This window comes from Rattus rattus, chromosome X (assembly GCF_011064425.1).
Source record: "Rattus rattus isolate New Zealand chromosome X, Rrattus_CSIRO_v1, whole genome shotgun sequence".
Taxonomy (NCBI): domain Eukaryota; kingdom Metazoa; phylum Chordata; class Mammalia; order Rodentia; family Muridae; genus Rattus; species Rattus rattus.
This window is the reverse complement of record NC_046172.1, coordinates 27,556,653-27,576,145: the sequence shown is the minus strand read 5'-3', so window position 1 is coordinate 27,576,145 and position 19,493 is coordinate 27,556,653. Positions and strand designations below refer to the sequence as shown.

The 19,493-nt window shown below is 39.5% G+C and overlaps 1 protein-coding gene across 1 annotated transcript in view; it reads right to left on the bottom strand.

The window, feature by feature from the left end:
* Positions 1 to 1,760: 1,760 nt before the first annotated feature.
* Wwc3 (WWC family member 3) overlaps positions 1,761 to 19,493 on the bottom strand; it is a 109,809-nt gene continuing 92,076 nt past the window's right edge. Inside the window, 12 exon segments of the mRNA XM_032889333.1 lie at positions 1,761 to 4,307; positions 5,661 to 5,788; positions 6,226 to 6,453; positions 7,911 to 8,003; positions 9,631 to 9,795; positions 10,911 to 11,076; positions 12,493 to 12,644; positions 12,983 to 13,153; positions 13,467 to 13,659; positions 14,607 to 14,693; positions 15,553 to 15,627; positions 16,751 to 16,871. Of these exon segments, the coding sequence (XP_032745224.1) occupies positions 4,241 to 4,307; positions 5,661 to 5,788; positions 6,226 to 6,453; positions 7,911 to 8,003; positions 9,631 to 9,795; positions 10,911 to 11,076; positions 12,493 to 12,644; positions 12,983 to 13,153; positions 13,467 to 13,659; positions 14,607 to 14,693; positions 15,553 to 15,627; positions 16,751 to 16,871 (1,646 nt within the window). The 3' untranslated portion in view covers positions 1,761 to 4,240.

Sequence of the window (19,493 nt, the reverse complement as noted above, 5' to 3'; positions counted from 1 at the left end):
ACCACCACACAACTACAGATTTATAAGTAATAAACTTTGTAGAGAATGCTCAATTATACCAGAGATTAATCCACTAAGTCCAGAAATTGGAAGAGTTGTAGGACTTGTGACAGATTGTGTGTCTGTGCAGACTCAAAGACTACAATGCAATACCACTTTGCACCTTCAAGATTTGCTGTCACTTTAATGGCAAAACAAGTATTGACCAGAATGTGGAGACACTGGAGGCCTGGTGCATACCTGCTAGAGATGTAAAATGGTGCAGCTACTTTGGAAAATATTCCAGCATACAAGGAGTCACATGACTCAGCAACTCCTCTCAATACAACTCAGTCAGAAATGAAAACATGTCTACATAAAAACTTGAACATGAAAGCTCAGAGCAGCACTACATATAATCATCCCCATATGGAAGCAACCTAAATGTCCAAGTGACAAATGGATGGATAAGATATGGTCTGTCCACATAATGGAAGATTATTCAGCTGTAAAAATAAAATGCTGATAGACAATACAGTGTCCCTGACTCTAGGAAGCATTATGTGTTATGAAGGGAGGCATATAGAAAAGATGCATATTGTATGAGTCCCTCCAGATGAAATGTCCTAAGCGGGCAAATCCATAGGAAAGTAAGTAGACTAGGAGAGAAGAATGAAGGGTGACAGCTGATAGATGTGTAGGTTTCTTTGGGATTGATCAAATATCCAAATTAATCATTGTAATATTTGCACAACTCTAAATATATGAAAAAAACTCAAGTCATGTGCTTTAAATGAGTACATTCTGTTACTTGAATTCTATTTCAAGAAAGGTATTAACAAAAAAAGTCATATATATAAAATTAATGAATGGATTGATTATTTGGATTCTGTTCAGAGTTAAACAGAGCTGTTAACTCTGGTGTTTAAATATGAAGGGGTAATTAGATGCTAAGTAATAATAAAGTCAATATGAATGATTTTTCCCATTAATAATATACAATGAAATATTTTAAAATGAAAAAAAAAAAAGGTGTGTGGAACTTGCTCCAAATCAGAAGATTTGAGAGTTGGGGGAACACTAATAGTTTGTGTGAAAGCAAGGTGGTATTAAGTGAGCATTTTGTTGCACTATTCTCTCATACCTCTATTTGGTATTTTAAAATAAACCTGTCTGAGATGGCTATTTTTGGTTGTCAGCTTGACTACATCTGGAATTAACTAAAATCTAAGTGATTGTGCAAACATGTGGGAAACTTTTTTCTTAATTAAACCCTCTGAAGTGGGAAGATAAACCTTTAATCTAGGTCTTTTGAGGTGGGAAGACATACCTTTAATCTGGGCTACACCTTGTTCGGGCAGCCTATATAGAGGACATGGAAAAAGAAGCCTGCTCTCTCTTTTCCTGCTTGTTCTTGCTATCATTGGTAAATCCACTCCTTCACTAACATTAGAACTTACTTCTTCGGGATTCCAGCACATACTAAAGACCAACTGAGAGACATCCAGCCTTGTGGAATAGATTCTTGAAACTTCCATTCATAGGCAGTCATTCATAGCTGGACCACAGCCTGTAAGCTAGTCTAATAAATTCCCTTTCTATATGGATGTAGAATACAATGTCTCTATTTTATTTCTTTGTTGCTATAGAGACTGAACCCATGTCCTTATACATGTGAAATACATACTCTGCAACTGAGCCACATTTCCAGCACCATTTTTGTTTATTTAAAAAGTCTCCTGTAAGTTACATATATTTAAAAAACAAACCACACATTTCCATTTGTTCTTAAGGCAGGTTAGTTTAATTTTATAGAAGAAATACTTTCAAACGATACAAATTACACAATCAGAGAGAACAGTGACAAAACAAAGAGATGAATACTGATTATAACTTATTCCCACAACAGAAGGTTACTTATTTCAGCAATAATCACCAAAGTCCGACAAGGCAATGATTAGATAAAGCGAAAAACCAAATTCCCTTTTACACACAGTGCTGTTTCAGAGACCCTGGTGGCAGAATTCAGGTTGTTGCATGACCAGAGCTGCTCAGAGACAGTGGTTTTCTTTCTCACCAGGCTAAGCACATATACAAACTCACACAGCAGATGGAAACTCCCTCCAGCTCCCTAATGCCCATATACCTTCATTTGTCTGAAGTAGGCAATGTATTCCCAACATGGTAGTTTTAAGAGGTTGGTAGCTGCCAAAAGGAAGCAAGTGAGGGTGTTGGGTACCATGTCTCTCCTATGGCAGCAAACAGTCCATGCAATGCAGTACACCTGTACACAATTCACCTTCCACATGTTGCAAAGCCAGATGGCAGGGAGATATTATGATGGAAAGGTATCAAACCTAGGTGCTCCTCTTCAGACTCATCCTAAAGCAGGGACTGCAAGTGTTTTCTGTGGGGCAAGAGTAAGAAGACAACACTCCCCACATAAATTGGTATAAGGTAGGCAGTGATTTTTTTTTAAATACATCTGGGAGTCTTTTTGTATTGGCACAATTGGTTTTCCTAGCTGCTCCCTAATTTGAGTTGGCAGAAAAGCTACATCATTCCAGCTTGGGAATGGCCTGGGAAGAGCTATACCTGTGAGGCAGTGTCAGCCACATTGGCTCTGGCTGGAGATTAAGGTCCCAATATTCTGCAGGCATATGGGCAAGGCCTCCTTACCAATAGTGCTTGCTAGTGGCAGTGCTCTAAGGACTGGTACCTTGGGTCTCTACCTCTATTGTAGATTCATACAAAAAGGAAATTGGGGATGGGGCAAATAAGCAAGGCTAGAAGCAGGAATGCATAGCAAGAGATGACAACTGTAAAAGGTTTTCAGTCTTACTACTTCACTGACAAATTCCATTGTCTGTGATTGGTCACATGTCAATGAAATGCTTTTAACAAAATTCATTTTTAATAAAACCAAAAATGAAAGTGGGTTATACAAGGGTTACAGACTGATGAGAAAGGAGACCTGATTAAAAGGGAGATTTCCAAGGAGGGGAAGAAAGATCTAGGAAGAGAGTTCTGTTTTCTTTTACATTTCCTGTGATTACTTCATTTATTCATTCAAGGCCTCAGAAAGGAAAGCACATTTATGTAGAATAAATGTGTGCTAGGCAAACTAAATTGTTTGGCATTTAAAAGAATCATGGCATATTTTTATTCCATTAATTTTTTCCCTCATGAGCTAGTTCTAAGATTCTATGAGGAATATTGGTTAGCTCCAATGTGAGAGAAGCATTCTGATTTAACTCAAATATTCCCCTGCAATGATTTGCTGGGCAAGCTATGTTACCCACATGCCCTTCTCTCCACACATAAAAAAGCACCTTCAAAGGTTGTCTCTGCCTTTAGTATCTGCTGTATCCACTCTTTTCACTTTCTTTCATAAAACAGTAGGGTAGCAGGAGAGCACGCCCACACCATGTCTATCAGATCAGCCAGAGGTGGCAAAGGTAGCTGCACATGCTTTGACAAATGTAAGCAATGTGAACAGTCACCAGTCACCAGTGGACAGGCAGGCTGAAACCTGGGATGCCGGAAGCTCTGTTGCCAGCTTCAGACTTGTGGAAAGCACAGAAAGATGCATTAGATGACAACACAGCAATGAGGAGTTGTCAGTGCCCAGGACACTGAGCCCTACAATGCATACACAGCTTGCAGAGTATGACTGAACCACTGCAGTTGATATTTTAACAAAACACAGAGAGAGTGAAAGTGTACAATATACATAGTAGATGCACCTATGAGAAACTGATACACATGACAAACTCAGCACATAGTGTTTGCGTTTCAGGTGTCAGAAATACAACCGGCCCCAAGTTCCATTCTACTGCATGACAAATACTGAAGAACAAAATTTCAGCCTTAAAATATACCTTAAAGTCAGTATTTTCCTTCAAGGAAAAAAGTACTATAAATAAATTACAATACAGTGAATTTGCCTGAACTCACTTCGTTTCTGTCTTCCAGCCTTTAAGTCAAATAAAACAGTGTAAAAACTATACACTCTTAACATGATAGTTGATCTTTTATAAAATAACCTGTCTTCAGAGATGTCGATTTCACAACAAGGAAAAACCAAGCCCTGTTGCCGTCACTATTATAAAATATATATGTATAGATATATGTTTTTTTTTTTACAAAATGTGTATATTAATAGCTTTGCACAAATATTTTAAAGACAAATTTAGCTAATCTAAGAACTTCATGAAAATAAAACAGGCAGATAAATACTTCATGTGCACAATGCACTACATCAAACATCATCAGCTGGGAGAGGAGGTATGTTAATCCTTGGTCTTGTAAAAAATGCTATCTTCTCCCTAGAATTAGAAAGAATTATGCATTAGAAGTAGATCTGAAAGCGATATGGACACAGCTCAGTGGGAGAGTTAATGTCTACTTTATACAAGGTCCTAGGAATCAATTCCCAGTAGCAGGAGCTGAATTAAAATTGCCAGTGACAACTGTTTATATGAAGAAGTCCTGTGGTGTGCTCATCTATGGTGGCTAAAATACTCACTTGTATGTGGTAGGTACACACACACACACACACACACACACACACACACACACACACACACAAAAATACTTGTTTTATTAAGAAATATGAGGGTGAGAGTTGTGTGAGTAAACAAGTTCTAAATCATAACTGAAGGCAGAATGCCATACTCCTTAATGCTAATTATGGCAAGGATATGAAAATTAAAGATTTTAAAACATGAAAGCTGCAAGTCAAATGTAGTATTTAGCAATAAAAAGAATTGACACATGTAGATGCTACAATGTGGATGACCTTCAGAAGCCTGATGCTAAATGCAATGAGAAAGAAACAGAAAACTACATGTTGTATGATTCCATTAATAGGAAATAGTCAAGAAGCAAATATAGAGATAGGGGAGTGGCACACATAGCTCAGGGAAGGCTTGACCATCAAGGAGTATGAGGCACTTTCCTTTGGGAATGAGGACAGTATCTGAGAACTAAATGGGAGGAGTGGGAACATGACATTATTAATGCAGCAATTGTTATTGACATGTTTAAATGCATTAAATTTATGCTTTCTAAATTCTCTGCAATTTTTCACAGCCACAGACAATATAGATACCATGCATTAATTCTACTTTTGCAGGTAGACCTAATCTATGCCATAGTGATTATAATGTAGGAAAATAGATGATGGTGAGATGGTGATAAATGCTTGATACCTGTGATAGCAAGACTGTGATAGCTCAACTATATGATACGCATGCTTTGCAGTTTGTAGATCTGGCTTCAATTGAAAGTTAATTTAAAAGCAAATGTGATAAGGATGTACATATGTATGCATTTGAGTTACCTACAGTAGCAAACATTTAGAAAGCAGCATCAGGTTACAAAATAGAGCAAATGGGTGAATTATAGATAAAACATGTTGAAATAAGCTAACAAAGCATGTAGCATTGTGGGGTATTTTAATTTTTAAACAAAAAACTCTACATTGATGGCAGGTAGCATAAAAAAGTATAAAAATATAAACATCATGTAAAAGCATCAAAATGTTGCTAGTGGCAGGAGATGCTGTTTACAGTAGATTCCTGGTGACTGTACTTTTTATATTAACCCAGGCATCATGGTGATAGGAAAGCAGTAAGCAGTAATGTTGGGCACAGGGTCCATCCTCACTCCATACTTACCTAAAGGTCTGTACTTGGATGGGCTCCTTGTGGTTCTGTCCTCGCAGCTGGTAGATCTCTTTGGAGGCCTTCTTCAGCATCTTCTCAGCTACTTGTTCCTGATGGTAGTCAAGTTTGGTCTGTCTTGTCTATAACAGAAACATTTGATGAGCAAAATCTTTTACTGCTACTTAAAACAAAAGAATGAATGAGCTCACTCCCATCTCTGGAGTCCAGAAGATATAATATCAGTCACAGATATGTAGAACGCAGGTCTGCCCCATCTGTGTCTACAGAAGAAATCTCCACAGAGGTGCCTGAAGTAGCTGGAGCCAGGCCTGGCTGAATGTGGCCTCAGGGCATTCTACACATAAGGGAAGGAGGTTCTTGGTATTCCTCACTCTCCTTGAAGAATCTCTCACTGTCTACATGTTCATAGTAGGGGAGAATTTCATAAAACATAAAATCCTTTCTATTACTATATCATTATAGGAACACTCACAACTAAAGATGAGGGAGGCAAACATGGATAAGCAACAGCTGGGGAATTTAGAGGGAGTTCAGACCAGGCCTTTGACTGTCTTACCTGCCTCTCCGCTTCCTTCAGTAGGCTGCGGAACCGCTCATCTCGGAGCACCCAGTGTGGGAGGTCAGTCTGGCCCCGTAGCTGGGCGTCTTCCAGACGCTGCCTCAGCTCCCGGAGGGTGCCAATCTCCTCATTCAGCTGCCTCTGCCTAGTCCTCGAGGCCTGGAGGTCCAGCTCCAGGTCGAGAGAGGTGCGGGCCATCAGCTCAGCCATAGACGACCTGCAAGACTATGGAGGGCAGGCAGAGGGGCACCAGTGAGCATGCAACCAGCTTGGGCTGACATAGGCTCCATCTTCTAGAAGGTTCTTCCACAATTAACAGGACATAGCCATGGTACAAGTATTTCTCTAAGTCTGACCTATCCCATATCCATATTTTAAAACACCAGATTCTGGCAAGATTAAATCTCTACTTCAAGGGGTTGGGGATTTAGCTCAGTGGTAGAGCGCTTGCCTAGGAAGCGCAAGGCCCTGGGTTCGGTCCCCAGCTCCGAAAAAAAGAACCAAAAAAAAAAAAAAAAAAACAAAACTCTACTTCAAAATAAGAACAGCAAACTTCTTCTTTAATCATGACCTACAACTGTTTGTCAAAGTATAGAGCAACAGACCCTCATATGAAGCTCTCAGATAAAATAAACACATTCTTTTAGAAATGCTGTTTGATAATATAAGTCTAAGGTAGCAAAATGTGCTTTGTTTTTTGTTTTGAAATTTCATTTTTTTACTGGTGTCTGAAAAACATGACTGGCAAAAGTGACTCAATTAGGTAAAGTTTAAAATGGGGGAGTTGTGTTAAATATGTAACAGCAGGAAACTGGTGTTTCTGGCATCCAATCGGTCAAGCTCAAGGATGGTGCTCAACAAGAGAGGACAGGACAATAACAATGACTCAATTCAAAATGTTCATACTGCTGCTGTTTAGACACAACTTCTGAAGCCTAATTACATACTTTTTTAGTTCCCGCATTCTGCAACTAATCTCAGTACATCACATGGGAATCTGGAATTTTTAACGTATCTATTCCAGAAGATGCTTGCCCAGAAATGACAGGACTGCCTACCTTCTACCCATAAACTACAACCTTTGGCAAACACACACACACACACACACACACACACACACACACACACACACACACACACACACACACACACACGGGCAAGCAAAGGCAATGAAAACTATAGAAGCACGCTATATGTCAACAAACAGATGTAGAGGCTACAGAAGTTTTAAGTGGATAGCACCATATACTGCTCTTGCAAAGAGCCTGAGTTGTGTTTTCAGAACCCATGATGTGGCTTACAACCCCTAATAACTCCCTCTGGGGGGGATCATGCACTTTTCAGGAATTCATACATGTGCACCACATGCACATATATACATAATTAAAAATAAAGCATAAAAAAGAAGCTGAAATTTGCCAATACACACGCACTTTCTAAAATCATGAAATGATTATCCATTTAATAAATATAAGAATAAAATAATCACAAATGATATAAAATCATCAAGAAATGCTAATAGAATTATGACACTATTGCACATTCTAAAGAAGTTACAAGGAAATAAAGTCTTTTAATTAATGTGGCCTGAAGCATTTCCTAAAGGAATACCTTTATAAAGAAAAATATACAAATAAAAAACAAGCTGTTATAGATTCCATATTAGTTTCTGTAGCACACACCTGTTTATAGCGAAGGGTTCGTCTTTCCAAAGTATTTCGTATAAAATGGGACTTCCTGGGCAGTGTTGAACTGTCACTGTCACTACGATAAAGCTGCACCAAAAAGAATATCCAGAAACAATTTATTATTCATTTCCTATTCAATCTCTGTGAATCCAAATGGGATTAATTTTTTCCTTTCCCATGCATTTAAAACACATTAAAACTTTTTGTTGATGCATTTACCAGGTCTTTGGACCAACAGAAGAGTTTTAAGAAAAAAAAGACAAAACCAAAACAAACAAAGCTGCCAACCTGATCTTTTTTTCATGCTCATCAACTTAACCACATGATCTTTCTACACTGATCAAATTAATCATAATTCTCTCCTATCCATACCAACTACAATTTGATATTAAGTAAGCTGCTTATGAAAGCAGGTACTGTCTTCAGCATGTTCACTGTTTAGCAATCATTCACATTTGCTATTTATTTCTGGTTTTAGTAAAATGGCTTTTTGGAAAAAGGACTCATTCCGGGTAGAAAGACAAGCCAACATTCACCAAGCCGTGTTGTGCCAGTCAAGGGAAAGGTGTGGTTTTAAAGAGGAAAATAAAGAACACTTCTTTATGGGAGCCCCTACGGATTTCATGTGGTAGTGGATCAATGGTTGTCTGTGTGAGTGCCCAAGTCTTGCTTCCCAGCCTTATTTTCTGTACCAGTTTACAGGAGATATTCAGGAAACACAGTGGCATGGAAGCTTACTTGCCCTGTGGTCATACCAATATGCACATAAACATCAAGGCTTTTAACACCATTACTAAAAAATGCTGTCTTTTATACTGGGAACAGAGCTCAACCCGTCAGCTGCCAGTCTTCCTCTAAGCAGCAAACTTTGTCCTACTAGCACCCTATTGTGGTTCTGCCAGAGCATAGGCAAAAGAGGAGAGTCCATGAGAATGGTATTCAGATGAGTATGTCTAACCACCCATATAGGCATCATGACCATTTTCCCTTCAAAATCATTTCACTATCCAGGTCAATGGTGTTATTGTCACTCTGGAATGGCCAGATCAGCTCAAATTTACTGTCCTCCCTTCAATGACTACAGTGCTTTGGACCTCCAAGCCACCTACCTACAGGCTCTCAGTCTCATGTGCACATTAGAATTTCCAAAAGTTCTAATTCTCAGGTCCCACCTGTGACCAGTGACAAGTCTCTAGGAGTGGGACCTGGGTGTCAGTATCTAGTGAAGCCTTTCAATGTGATTTGACTATGGATCCCCATTTTTTCCCAAAAGGTATAAAATTGGAATGTATTCCTTAGAGCCTACAGGATTCAAATAGGGCAATACCTTTGGAACTTCTAAGGATGAAAAAAACAAGCTAATGCAACCTATAGATTTCTATCCAACTCAAGACAATCTCCATTTTGACTTGCTGTTTCTCAAAATATTCGCCCTGCCTCCTGATCATGAGATCTATCACATAGAAGAATGAAAATCTCTAGGAGGTAGAATTCAGAGAAAATTCAAAATTCAACAGGCTCAGAGCCAGGTGGCAAGCTGAATGCCTAGTGTTCATTTGCTCATTTTATCTCCACTCATATATGATGGTCATTTATTCATTGGTATGGCTTGTGAGAAAATATATTTTTTTATCAGAGATAGTAAAAATGAGAACATAACAAAGAGAAAGAAGAAGAGAATGTTGCACACAAGAGTAAAGGAGTTTCAACTCACCCTGCAAACATACTGGCTTCTTGCCCCTGGTGAGAAGGTCTGAGAGCGCACAATGGTGCTACTACGGACAAAAGGAGAACCACGGGCACGACGGCTAGGCCATTCCTTTCGAACAGCCACTGCTTCTTCCATGTAAAGGTCTTCTGTGGTGGTTTCCTTGTCAACCTAGGTAGTAGGATTATTGTTACTCTGACTTCTTAATAGCACAAATAATACAGTTAGTGTGAACAAACTCCTCTTCAGTTTCTTCCTGCTGGTCCACCTGCCTTTTTATACCTACCACCCATAATTGTCATTGCTGGAATGACAGCAGTTCATTTTCTCCCTCCCTACTCCTATCAGCTCTTTTTTCTATTTTTTTGGAGATAGTGTCTTGCTATGGAGCCCAGGCTGGCCTGAAACTCATTATATAGTCCATGCTTGTCTTGAACTTGAGGCACTCTTCCTCACTTATCTTCCCAAGAGGTAAGGATGAGAAGAATGAACCACTGGAAGACTTTGAAGGACTGCATGGCAGTTTCCATAACAATTATCCCATCTTGCAACCCTGTCATTTCCAAAATATAAGTGTAAATAAAGTTAAAGGGGGCATCAATCTAGCCTCCCCAGCCACTCCTTTGGTAGCTGTTACTTTTCATGTGTGTAAACAGTAGAACAGCAGCAATTCTTGGAGACCTCATCTAAAGCAAGTACTCTAATCTGCTGTACAGGCTGAAGACTAAGAAGTTGCCTAGGGGAGAGTTCATACATGTTGTTTCAGAGACCATGGTGGTAGCATATTTTGGTACACTGAATAGTTAGAACAATAATATTTCAGTGAGATACATTGTCAACTGGTCAAAGCTTATTTGTTCCTAAAGATGGGAAGTAATTGCCACAGAATGGTGTGAAAGGCTCAATTTTTTAAGTCAGAGCTGTATTTTTCTTATAATCTACAGGTGATGGACACTTCTGTAGGAACTGCTGAGTTCACATTAATCCCTTACAAATCTTAGGCAATGCTACAGTTCAGCACTTGATTATATAGAGTTGTTGCTTACATATTACCTTCAAATGCCACCCATCTCCATACCCTCTCACACCCACAAGACATGGTCATTAGTGAGTATATGTTCTACTCCTACATGTGAGCACATCAGTCTAGCTTCCTGCAGTATACTTACCACTAATCTACCCTGCCCCTCATAATTCCCTTAATAGGTATGGGGAAAATTCCTTTCTCTTTCTAGAAACGGCCAGGTACTAAATATTCAAAGGCCCTATTGGCACTTTTTACTTACCTTTAGAGGCAAGGGTTGAAGTTTCTCAGCTTTGTAAGAATCTGCCTGGCCAGTAACCACATGCCCATGGATAGAGTCTGCACCAATGTAACAGGAATTTGGGTACTGGGGGCTGGTCTGGATGCAGTTGCTACAGCCACTATCAACCGAGTCAGCCTGCCAACTCCTAAAGGTAAATATTGAAACAGTCCATGAAAACCTCATCAGAGATGATGCCTCTCATGGCAGTTTTCAGAAGAGAACAGCAGAAAGAGCAAGGAAAACCTGTTTCTTTTCAATAAAGACAGCTGCTGTTCTTATAAAGTAGGAGTATTTCTGTTTTCTAAGGAAGCAGCCTTTCATTAACAGTTTTATGTTTTCCTATCACCCAATTTGAGCCACTTAAGGTACCAAAAACTCTTTTTAGAAAACCCTCCCATCTTGCTGTCTAAACCATGAACAGCATAGCATGTCTTATCCTCTGCCAGGTGCTTGAAAAGCACATTTCTCTCTAAACTAAATTCAGAGAAAGTCATGGGAAGAAGCAGTAAGTCTCACAAAGACAATATTCATTTTGCAAACCTGTGGAAGAGATTCAACTTGTGACTCCCCCCACCACAGAGGATCAGACAAGCCACTACACCAGAGGTGCTCATTCACCTGAACTATTCATCCTTTTCTCATAGGCCTCTATTGGCAAGGAGTCACACTGATGGGCCACTTTAAGCAGTAGTGGCTAGTGATGCTGCCTGGTTATGGGATTCTATGCTTCCATTGAGGAGTGTGTCCAGGATGCAGAATGGATTTGTGGTTGAATGCGGTCAGAGGGAAGGAGGAATGGGAGTGATTCCTAGTATGTGTGGGGGTCTTTTTGTTTACTGAAAGTTCTCTACAGCTGATGTTAGTAAAAATGGCATACTATAATTATACTATACCAAACTAGTGAGTTGTACAGTGTAAATGCAGACAGATTAAATTCCTATAAGGTGGGTTTTAAGAACAACAACAACAAAAACAACAACAACAACAACAACAGCAGGAGAATAGCCCAGAAGTATAGCTCCATAGCAGAATGCCTGCCCAGAATGTACAAAGCCACAGGTTGAATTTCCAGTACCCAAAGAGAAATGAAACAAACAACAAAAAAATGGAAGGGAACTTTGAGTTGGGTATGGTGGCATATGTCTATAATGCTAGCTCTCAAAAGGCTAAGGCAAGAGAACTCCAAAGTCACCTTAGACTAAGCACTAAGGGCCCATCTCCATAAAACCAAAATGTTCAGGGGAATCCTGAAAAGAACTTCTGGAATTAAAGGAAGAGGATTGGGCACACAAGTCAGGGTATTTCTCTTATAAATATAACCATGATATTCCCCACCACAATATGGGTCCTGAGCAATGGCATGGTAGCATGTCCCAGCATGTTCTAGAGAGGCAAAGAGGAGGAAAGTGGTTTGCTTTCAGAAACACTCCCCTGAGAGACATGCTGACTGGCACTGGGCAGGCTAGCCTGTTTGCAGTAACTTCACTTCACTTCCGTAAGATATTGTACTGTGTTCTGCCTCTTCATGCAATCTTAAGAGGGCAGAGGACGAGGCACTCACCTCTCAGACACTGCCTCGCCTTGTTCTTCCTTACGCTCCATCTCCAGGATCTCCTCCTCGGTATATTCCAGCTTCACACGCTCCTGGGCCAGCTCTCTCTCTACAGCTCGTAGCTGTGCTGTGGTTCTGGCCAGCAGCACTGTCACTGCATCCTGAAGGAGGAAAGGATGTTTCTGAGAACCAGTTTAATCTCTTGGCCACACACGAGAACAGTACCACAGTGTTCACCCTGGGCCTATAGCTCTGTGTCCACAAATTTGTACAAAAGTAGTGATCATGAATGTGTTTGCATTAAACATCATTTTCAGAAAGTGGTCTTCTATATTGCTATGTTCCCATATGATTCCTTCCCCTGAAACTCTTTACTGTAACTCATGCTGCCTTGTAATCTACAAGAAATCGTCTTAGAAATGAGTACCTGGAGCAAAGCCAGTCTCAAAGTAAAGAAAATAGCCATAGAAGATTGGCTCCTTGAGCCAGGGCCATGTACCGTCTTTCCGGAGCTGGCATTCATGGTTTCCTGTGTGGTGCTCTCCATAACTCGCAGCACAGGCTCTTTTGGCCTAGGTGGATCAGGGCTGGCAAAGACCTGCACAGGATACCAGCGCAGCTGCATTTCACTTGAACTGTCACAGTCGGCCAAGTTTATCTGAGCAATTCCCTGCATGGGTGTTAAAAGTAAAAGCAAGAACCAGATTTTAATGTTTTTTTTTCCATAAATATTGTCCTTTAAGATATCAGGTTTGACTGCCAGAACCTACATATGCACTATAGCATGTACACCTTCTCACAGCTGCATGCCCCTCTCCCATATATATATGAGTAATCGTAAAAGAGAAATTAAAGATAAAATTAGGAACAAAGAAAATATAGAGGAAGAGAGAAAGAAGATGGAGTCATAAAACAAAGAGAAGGGAAAAAGAAAAAGGGGGAAGGAGAAAATGAGTGATCACAGGCCATACTGCTAAACATACCAGCAGTTCTTCCTGTAGCTGAGGATTCACCGAACACACATATAACTGCAGTGATTTCAATGTCAACATGCTGGAATGCACAGGGATTCTAAACACTTCATTAAACACCAATGGAGCTTGGAATTCCAGAGACTTGGAGCAGTAAGTATTCGGAGTGCCAGAGTCGAGTGGGGGCAAGTAGACGCGAATATGGCTAGGAATAGAGGGAAGGAAACATATTGGTAGTCAGCATGAGCTAATATGGTTCCCACCCTCCAGGTCCAAAGGACTAATGTGTCTCTTTAGATTAGATGGAGCATGCCTGACTGGCTAAGATAAGACTTGGAGCTTTGATGTTCTGCTGGACATTCTTTCAGCAAGAGTTCTTCTGCTTTCTCCTCACAGCTCTAACATCCACAGCAGTACAGTCTATTTTCTGGTTTCTACATCAGTCTGGAACTTAGCAAATAGTTGACAGGCGTGAAATATTTGTGATGACTGCTGTGTGTATCACCAGGAGAGCTGGATTGAAATATGGATCCTCATGTTTACAAAGTTAGTTCACAACAAGGAATGTATAGGGTTGATTACCTTAGATTTGAATGGACTACTATTGGCAGTTAGCCACCTTAGGGACACCCTCTATAAACACCCACCTAGGGTCACAGAGCACAGAGAGGCAGCAATTCTGCCAGTGAGAATGAGAACACTAGCTGACTGCAAAATGGTCCCATCTCATATTTCCTATTCCTCTCCATAGCTAAAGACTCCTTGAACCCAGTCTCAGGCTTCTTAATACACATAATAGGATCACAGACTGGAATGGGCTTGTACTAGCATCACAAGGTAATCCTCAATATTGCCAGTGACAGGCCCTTCTTTGACAGCAACACAGTACACCAAATGTCTCAATTAATGAAGCTCTTTTAATATATATATATATATATATATATATATATATATATATATATATCCTTTGTACTTTAAATAGATATTCCCTACTCTTTTACTGAAAATCTGTAAATTCAGGCTCCCAAACTGCTTTTCTGTTCCCAGTCTGCTGAGCAGAATAGGCAATGAGCTGTATCATGCAGAGGAAAGTTGGAGGAAGGACATCACTAACTGTATATAGCCTCCAGGTCTTCAATATCAGGAACTTACATTTTACAGTCTTCCTTCATCACCAGACCAGCAAGATTCCTCAGTTGCAACACATGCACAAGGAGATATTCATTTGTACTATCATGCCTAGAAAATAAAGCACAAATTCATAGACTATAAATTCCCCATGGAAGAAATGACCCTGTCATTCAACCCCAATATTGCCCATGGTCTGAGGGGTATTTTACCTTATCTCACCCATAAGCGAGATTGGTAGTATGTCAAAGAATTTTTTATTATGAAAACTGGAACAAGAGTGTGAAGGGTACAACCGAATTCCCTACAGTGCACAAGATGGGGACACCATAGCAAAAAATGACCTGATTCTAAAAGTGAGCAGTATGAGAACCAAGAAAACTCAACCAGAATAACAAGAATGGGCAAACCAAAACTACAGAGACAAAAAAAAAAAATCCTGTGCTGCCAGTATAAACATCATGGCACCTGCTTTTAATGAAACTGTAGCTAGACATCTACAGCTGCCATTGTTACAGATGATTGGATGACTCACTCTGGGGATAAGGGAAGGATTCTGATATCTGTACTATGGAGAATACTGTCAATTTCCAACATAAATGTGAAAATATGCTCCTAAGAGTTAGATGAGACTTTGAGTATCCCACGTTGCCGACTCCCAAGTCTAAGCTAACAGTCCTCAGCTGTGGTGTCTGGAATGAAAGACAGCAATGCAGTCACTTTTCTCTTACCTTCTACCCTTGCCAACTCATCTGAGACAAAAGAAAGATGGGAGCTAACAAGAATGGGGTAGCAACACCTGGCTCATACAGTCCGTCTATCTCCCTTCACCTGTCCATGGAAATGCATCTACAAGGCATCTTTAAGGCTGATGACATGACAGGGAGTATCAAAGCTGTTAGAATATCGCCCAAGCAGGCCTTATTCTACAGGGCATATTAAAGAACAGCAAGTTGGCTCCTATACTCACAGATATCCCACATAGATCTGAGGCTCATTGTTTCCATACATGTCTCCAAAAGCAGGCTCTTCAGCATCTTCATTTCTAAACATAATGGGAAATACATTAGGTTTATTCTAAAAGGACCTCAGCATTGTAAGCATGTACAAGGTTTTTCTCATGCTCAGAGTATCTCTTACTGAGAAGAGTTTTATCAAACTCTGATTCAAGTATCTGTGTTCATTAAGGGGCTCAAAAGGAACAGCTGGTCCCCGGATCCATCATGGGTTATCTCATCAGTACCTGCCCACAAACGTCTTTCTCTTTTTATCACTCCCTTGGTTTAAAAAAAGACTCCTTTTTATTTTATATATGTAAGTGTATTGCTGACTGTAAGTATGGGCACTGCACATATGTAGTGGAGATGGAGGCCGGAAGTAGGCACTGGAACTCTGGAAATGAAGGAACAGATGATTGTGAGCTGCCATGTGGGTACTGAGAATTGATATCAGGTCCCCTGCAAGAGCTTTATAGCCCAAAGTTGGCTCAAATTTGTGGCATTTCTCCCTGTCTCAGCTTCCACAATGGCAAAATTATAGATATGAACTATAGCAACAGTTGTCTTGTTTTTTATTTGTGTTGTTCTGGGGTTTTGCTTTGTCTTAGAAAATAATTGCATACATTTTGAAATCCATGTGAAACACTAAAGGCAGTTTTCAAAAAGTGAACTTTAAGAAAACTTTGCATTGACTACAATGTCTTTACAGATACTTGAGATTTACAATTGTACAAATTTGCAAAGACAACAAAGACAGTTAATCAAAATGAACTACCTAATTTCCAAAGGTTTTGTTTTGACCACAAGGAGCTCCCTGTAGCTAAAGAGAGAGAGGGAGGGACTTCATTGCTAGGAATGCTGGTCCCTTTTATGCACTGTGCGTAGTTGGTCTTTTTCAGCTCTACTAGTCAGGACCAGGAGGAGAAAAGGCATTCCAGAACAACACACTAAGAGCCAGCCTCCAAATACACACGTAAGCCAGAGGTGTTTTCTCCACAGGCTTCTAAGGCCCAACCTTCCAAAGATTAAAGGTGATAGAAAAATATAAATGGAGCCAGAAACAAAGCTTAGACAAAGCTAATTATTTCCATATGGATTCTTGGTGTGCATACCAATAGCACTCTGGAAAGGGTACTTAGGAACAAGGAAATAAGGTGATCAGCTCCTAACCTTTTGGTTAGAGGTTCAAAAACCCCACTGTCACTGGCAAGGGAATAATCTGACAGGCATGCAGAAACACGGCGTGCTCTTCTCTCCAACCTCTTGGCACTGTCTTCCCGCAGGGTCACTGCTGCAAACAAGGGACATACCTAGGTCAGGAGGTGATAGCACAGGAGGCCTAGACATATATGGCAGAGTGTTGAAAAGTCACTAAGTACTCCAAAGACAAGCCATGGCATGTGCATGCAGATAGGCATTGTGCATGATTGTCTTTAATATTGAAAATCACAAGCAAAGCCAAAGCAACAGACTTCTGGGTACTACTTCTTTCTTGCTTTTTTTTTTTTAAGGCAGAGGTTCACTATGTAATCCTTGCTCTTTGGACTTGAGATGTTTCTTATCCTCCTGCATGCTGGAATTACCGTATGAAGCATTATGGCTGACACACAAAAGCCAGAGGTGATACTGGTATCTTCCTTTAAAAAAAATCTCTTACCTGTCTAAAAATATATTTGGACTCATACATCTTGTATTTCCCCTTTGAGGGTGAGCACATACTGAATAAGATGACAGAAGTGGGAAACCCCTAAAAGAGTCTGGGAGGGGAAAGCTACAAGGAGGGGATAGAGGTAACAGGGGGTTGGAGGAGATTGGGGAGAAACAGAATCACAAACACACACTTTGTTTAAATATATCATAATGTTATGTAATATATACTGATTGAATAAAATGTAAAAATAATTTAAAAATAAAAGAAGAAAGACATTTGGGCTCAGGAGAACAGCAGATATACAAAGAGGTGTTATTTTTCACTTTCCTTCTTTATGCTATTTGGTATTCTCCATATTTTAGACAATAAGCCTTGCTGATATTGCGCTTATAATCACTTTTTAAAATTATCCAAATATATCTTAACAATGCTCTTCAAATCAAAAACACAGATCCATCCTTTGAAAACAGTCTTAGAGACCTATGGCTTACACAGAGACTGACATCTGACTGTTGATCTCACTGTAGAAGCCTCCTTAGACACACCCTAGGCCAGACTGCTTTCTGGAATTGCTTTTCTGGGTCAGAATGCTACCATTATTGAGTATTTGATTTTTATCTTTCATATCTACCTTTAAGAGCCCTAAATAATCGTTGATATTTTCTTACCTAGTTTATCCTTTTCTTTCATTGAAATGAGTTTCTTTAAACAAAATCAATACAAACATACTCAACTTTTTTATGATACATGTGGTTATACATGTAAAAATCTATGTTTTATAGGGGGCATGCTTTGTTAAAGTACAGAATAAATATGAAGCTCCAAGAGAAATACTACTTGGACTTCATGTTGCCACTTGCTAACAATACAGGTATCTCTGTGGTCTCTCTGCTTCTCTTTGGCTATTCTAGTTCCACAAACTGATAACTTTACATTCTGAACTAAAAGAAAGGATGGCTCAAATGACAACCCAGCCGCCTCTTTTTATAACCAAATTATTACCCATACCAACTAAATTCAAGCATATTAAACAGATAAGGCATTTGGTCTGTAATGTCAACTGGAAACAAAAGCTGGCCTTCCAGTCATCTGTAGTACTAACTACAGGGGTAAGCTACTTCTGCTCTCATCAGCCAAGGATAGAAGCAGGCTTTATCCTGAAGTAACTAAAGGTATAAAACTCTCAAACTGTAAGCCAATGCCCCGCTCTTGTCTTTGTCCCTGTCCCATGAAATGACCCCAACTCTGACTCCATGTGGAATCTTTGGGATCTGAACCTCTATATTAACAAGTTTCTACAAGTGAAATTAATGCTTGTTTCTACTTCCTAGCCTGACACCTACCAAAGATGATTCTTCTAACCAGCTCGAAATCCCTTTGAAAAAACAGCACTAGGTAACAATTCCATTTCCACAGTCCTATCCCACAGTTGAGCTCTAACCAAATTTTTTCTCATCTTTACAAGTCCATTCAGGGAGGATGGACACTAAAAGCTTAGATGGTGTCACTGAATTCACACAGCAACAGGGAGTAATGTCCCCCAAGAGAAAAAAGACACAGCAATGTCCATACTACATATTCAAAACTCCAGGACTTCAAGACTGATTGAGAAGTAGTACAAATGATATAGGGAATAGAAAATCTATTACACATTTATTGAAAAACAAAAATAAAACAAACAAAAACCACACTGCTCTTTCTTTACTAAAACAGACACTAAAACCAAGGAACATACTAAAAACTGCTTTATAAGAAGGGGAAAGAACTGAAAATCAATAGCCAAAGCTGCCAACTGGTATATTAAAATAATAAATGCTGGTAGAATTTGGAGAAAAATACATATAGGAAATAAATACTGAAAGCTTTTTGAAAAAAAACCTGTTCTTACATGATTATTAAGAATAACAGCAGCGAAATAATAGTGATAATGATAACCAATAAGCTATCACCCCCCCAGCCATCCTAAGCATGAAGTCACTGTAAAAGTTTTGCCCGCAGCCTGAGCAAGAATAAGGAGAATACCAAGGCCACTTACAGTAAACGTTTCTGTGGAGCAGCATGAGAAGAGATAAAAAAAAATCACAGAGTGAAAACTCTAAGATTTTAGCTGATAATTTTAAACAGGGTATGTATAATACAACCATCAATAAATAGACAGTCAACTCAAAAGAATTTTATGGATTTTGTTAGCATAGACTAACCAGTAAGTTAAAAAATGGAAAGTATTTCAAAATCAGGATACATTTAACTTTAAAAATCCAG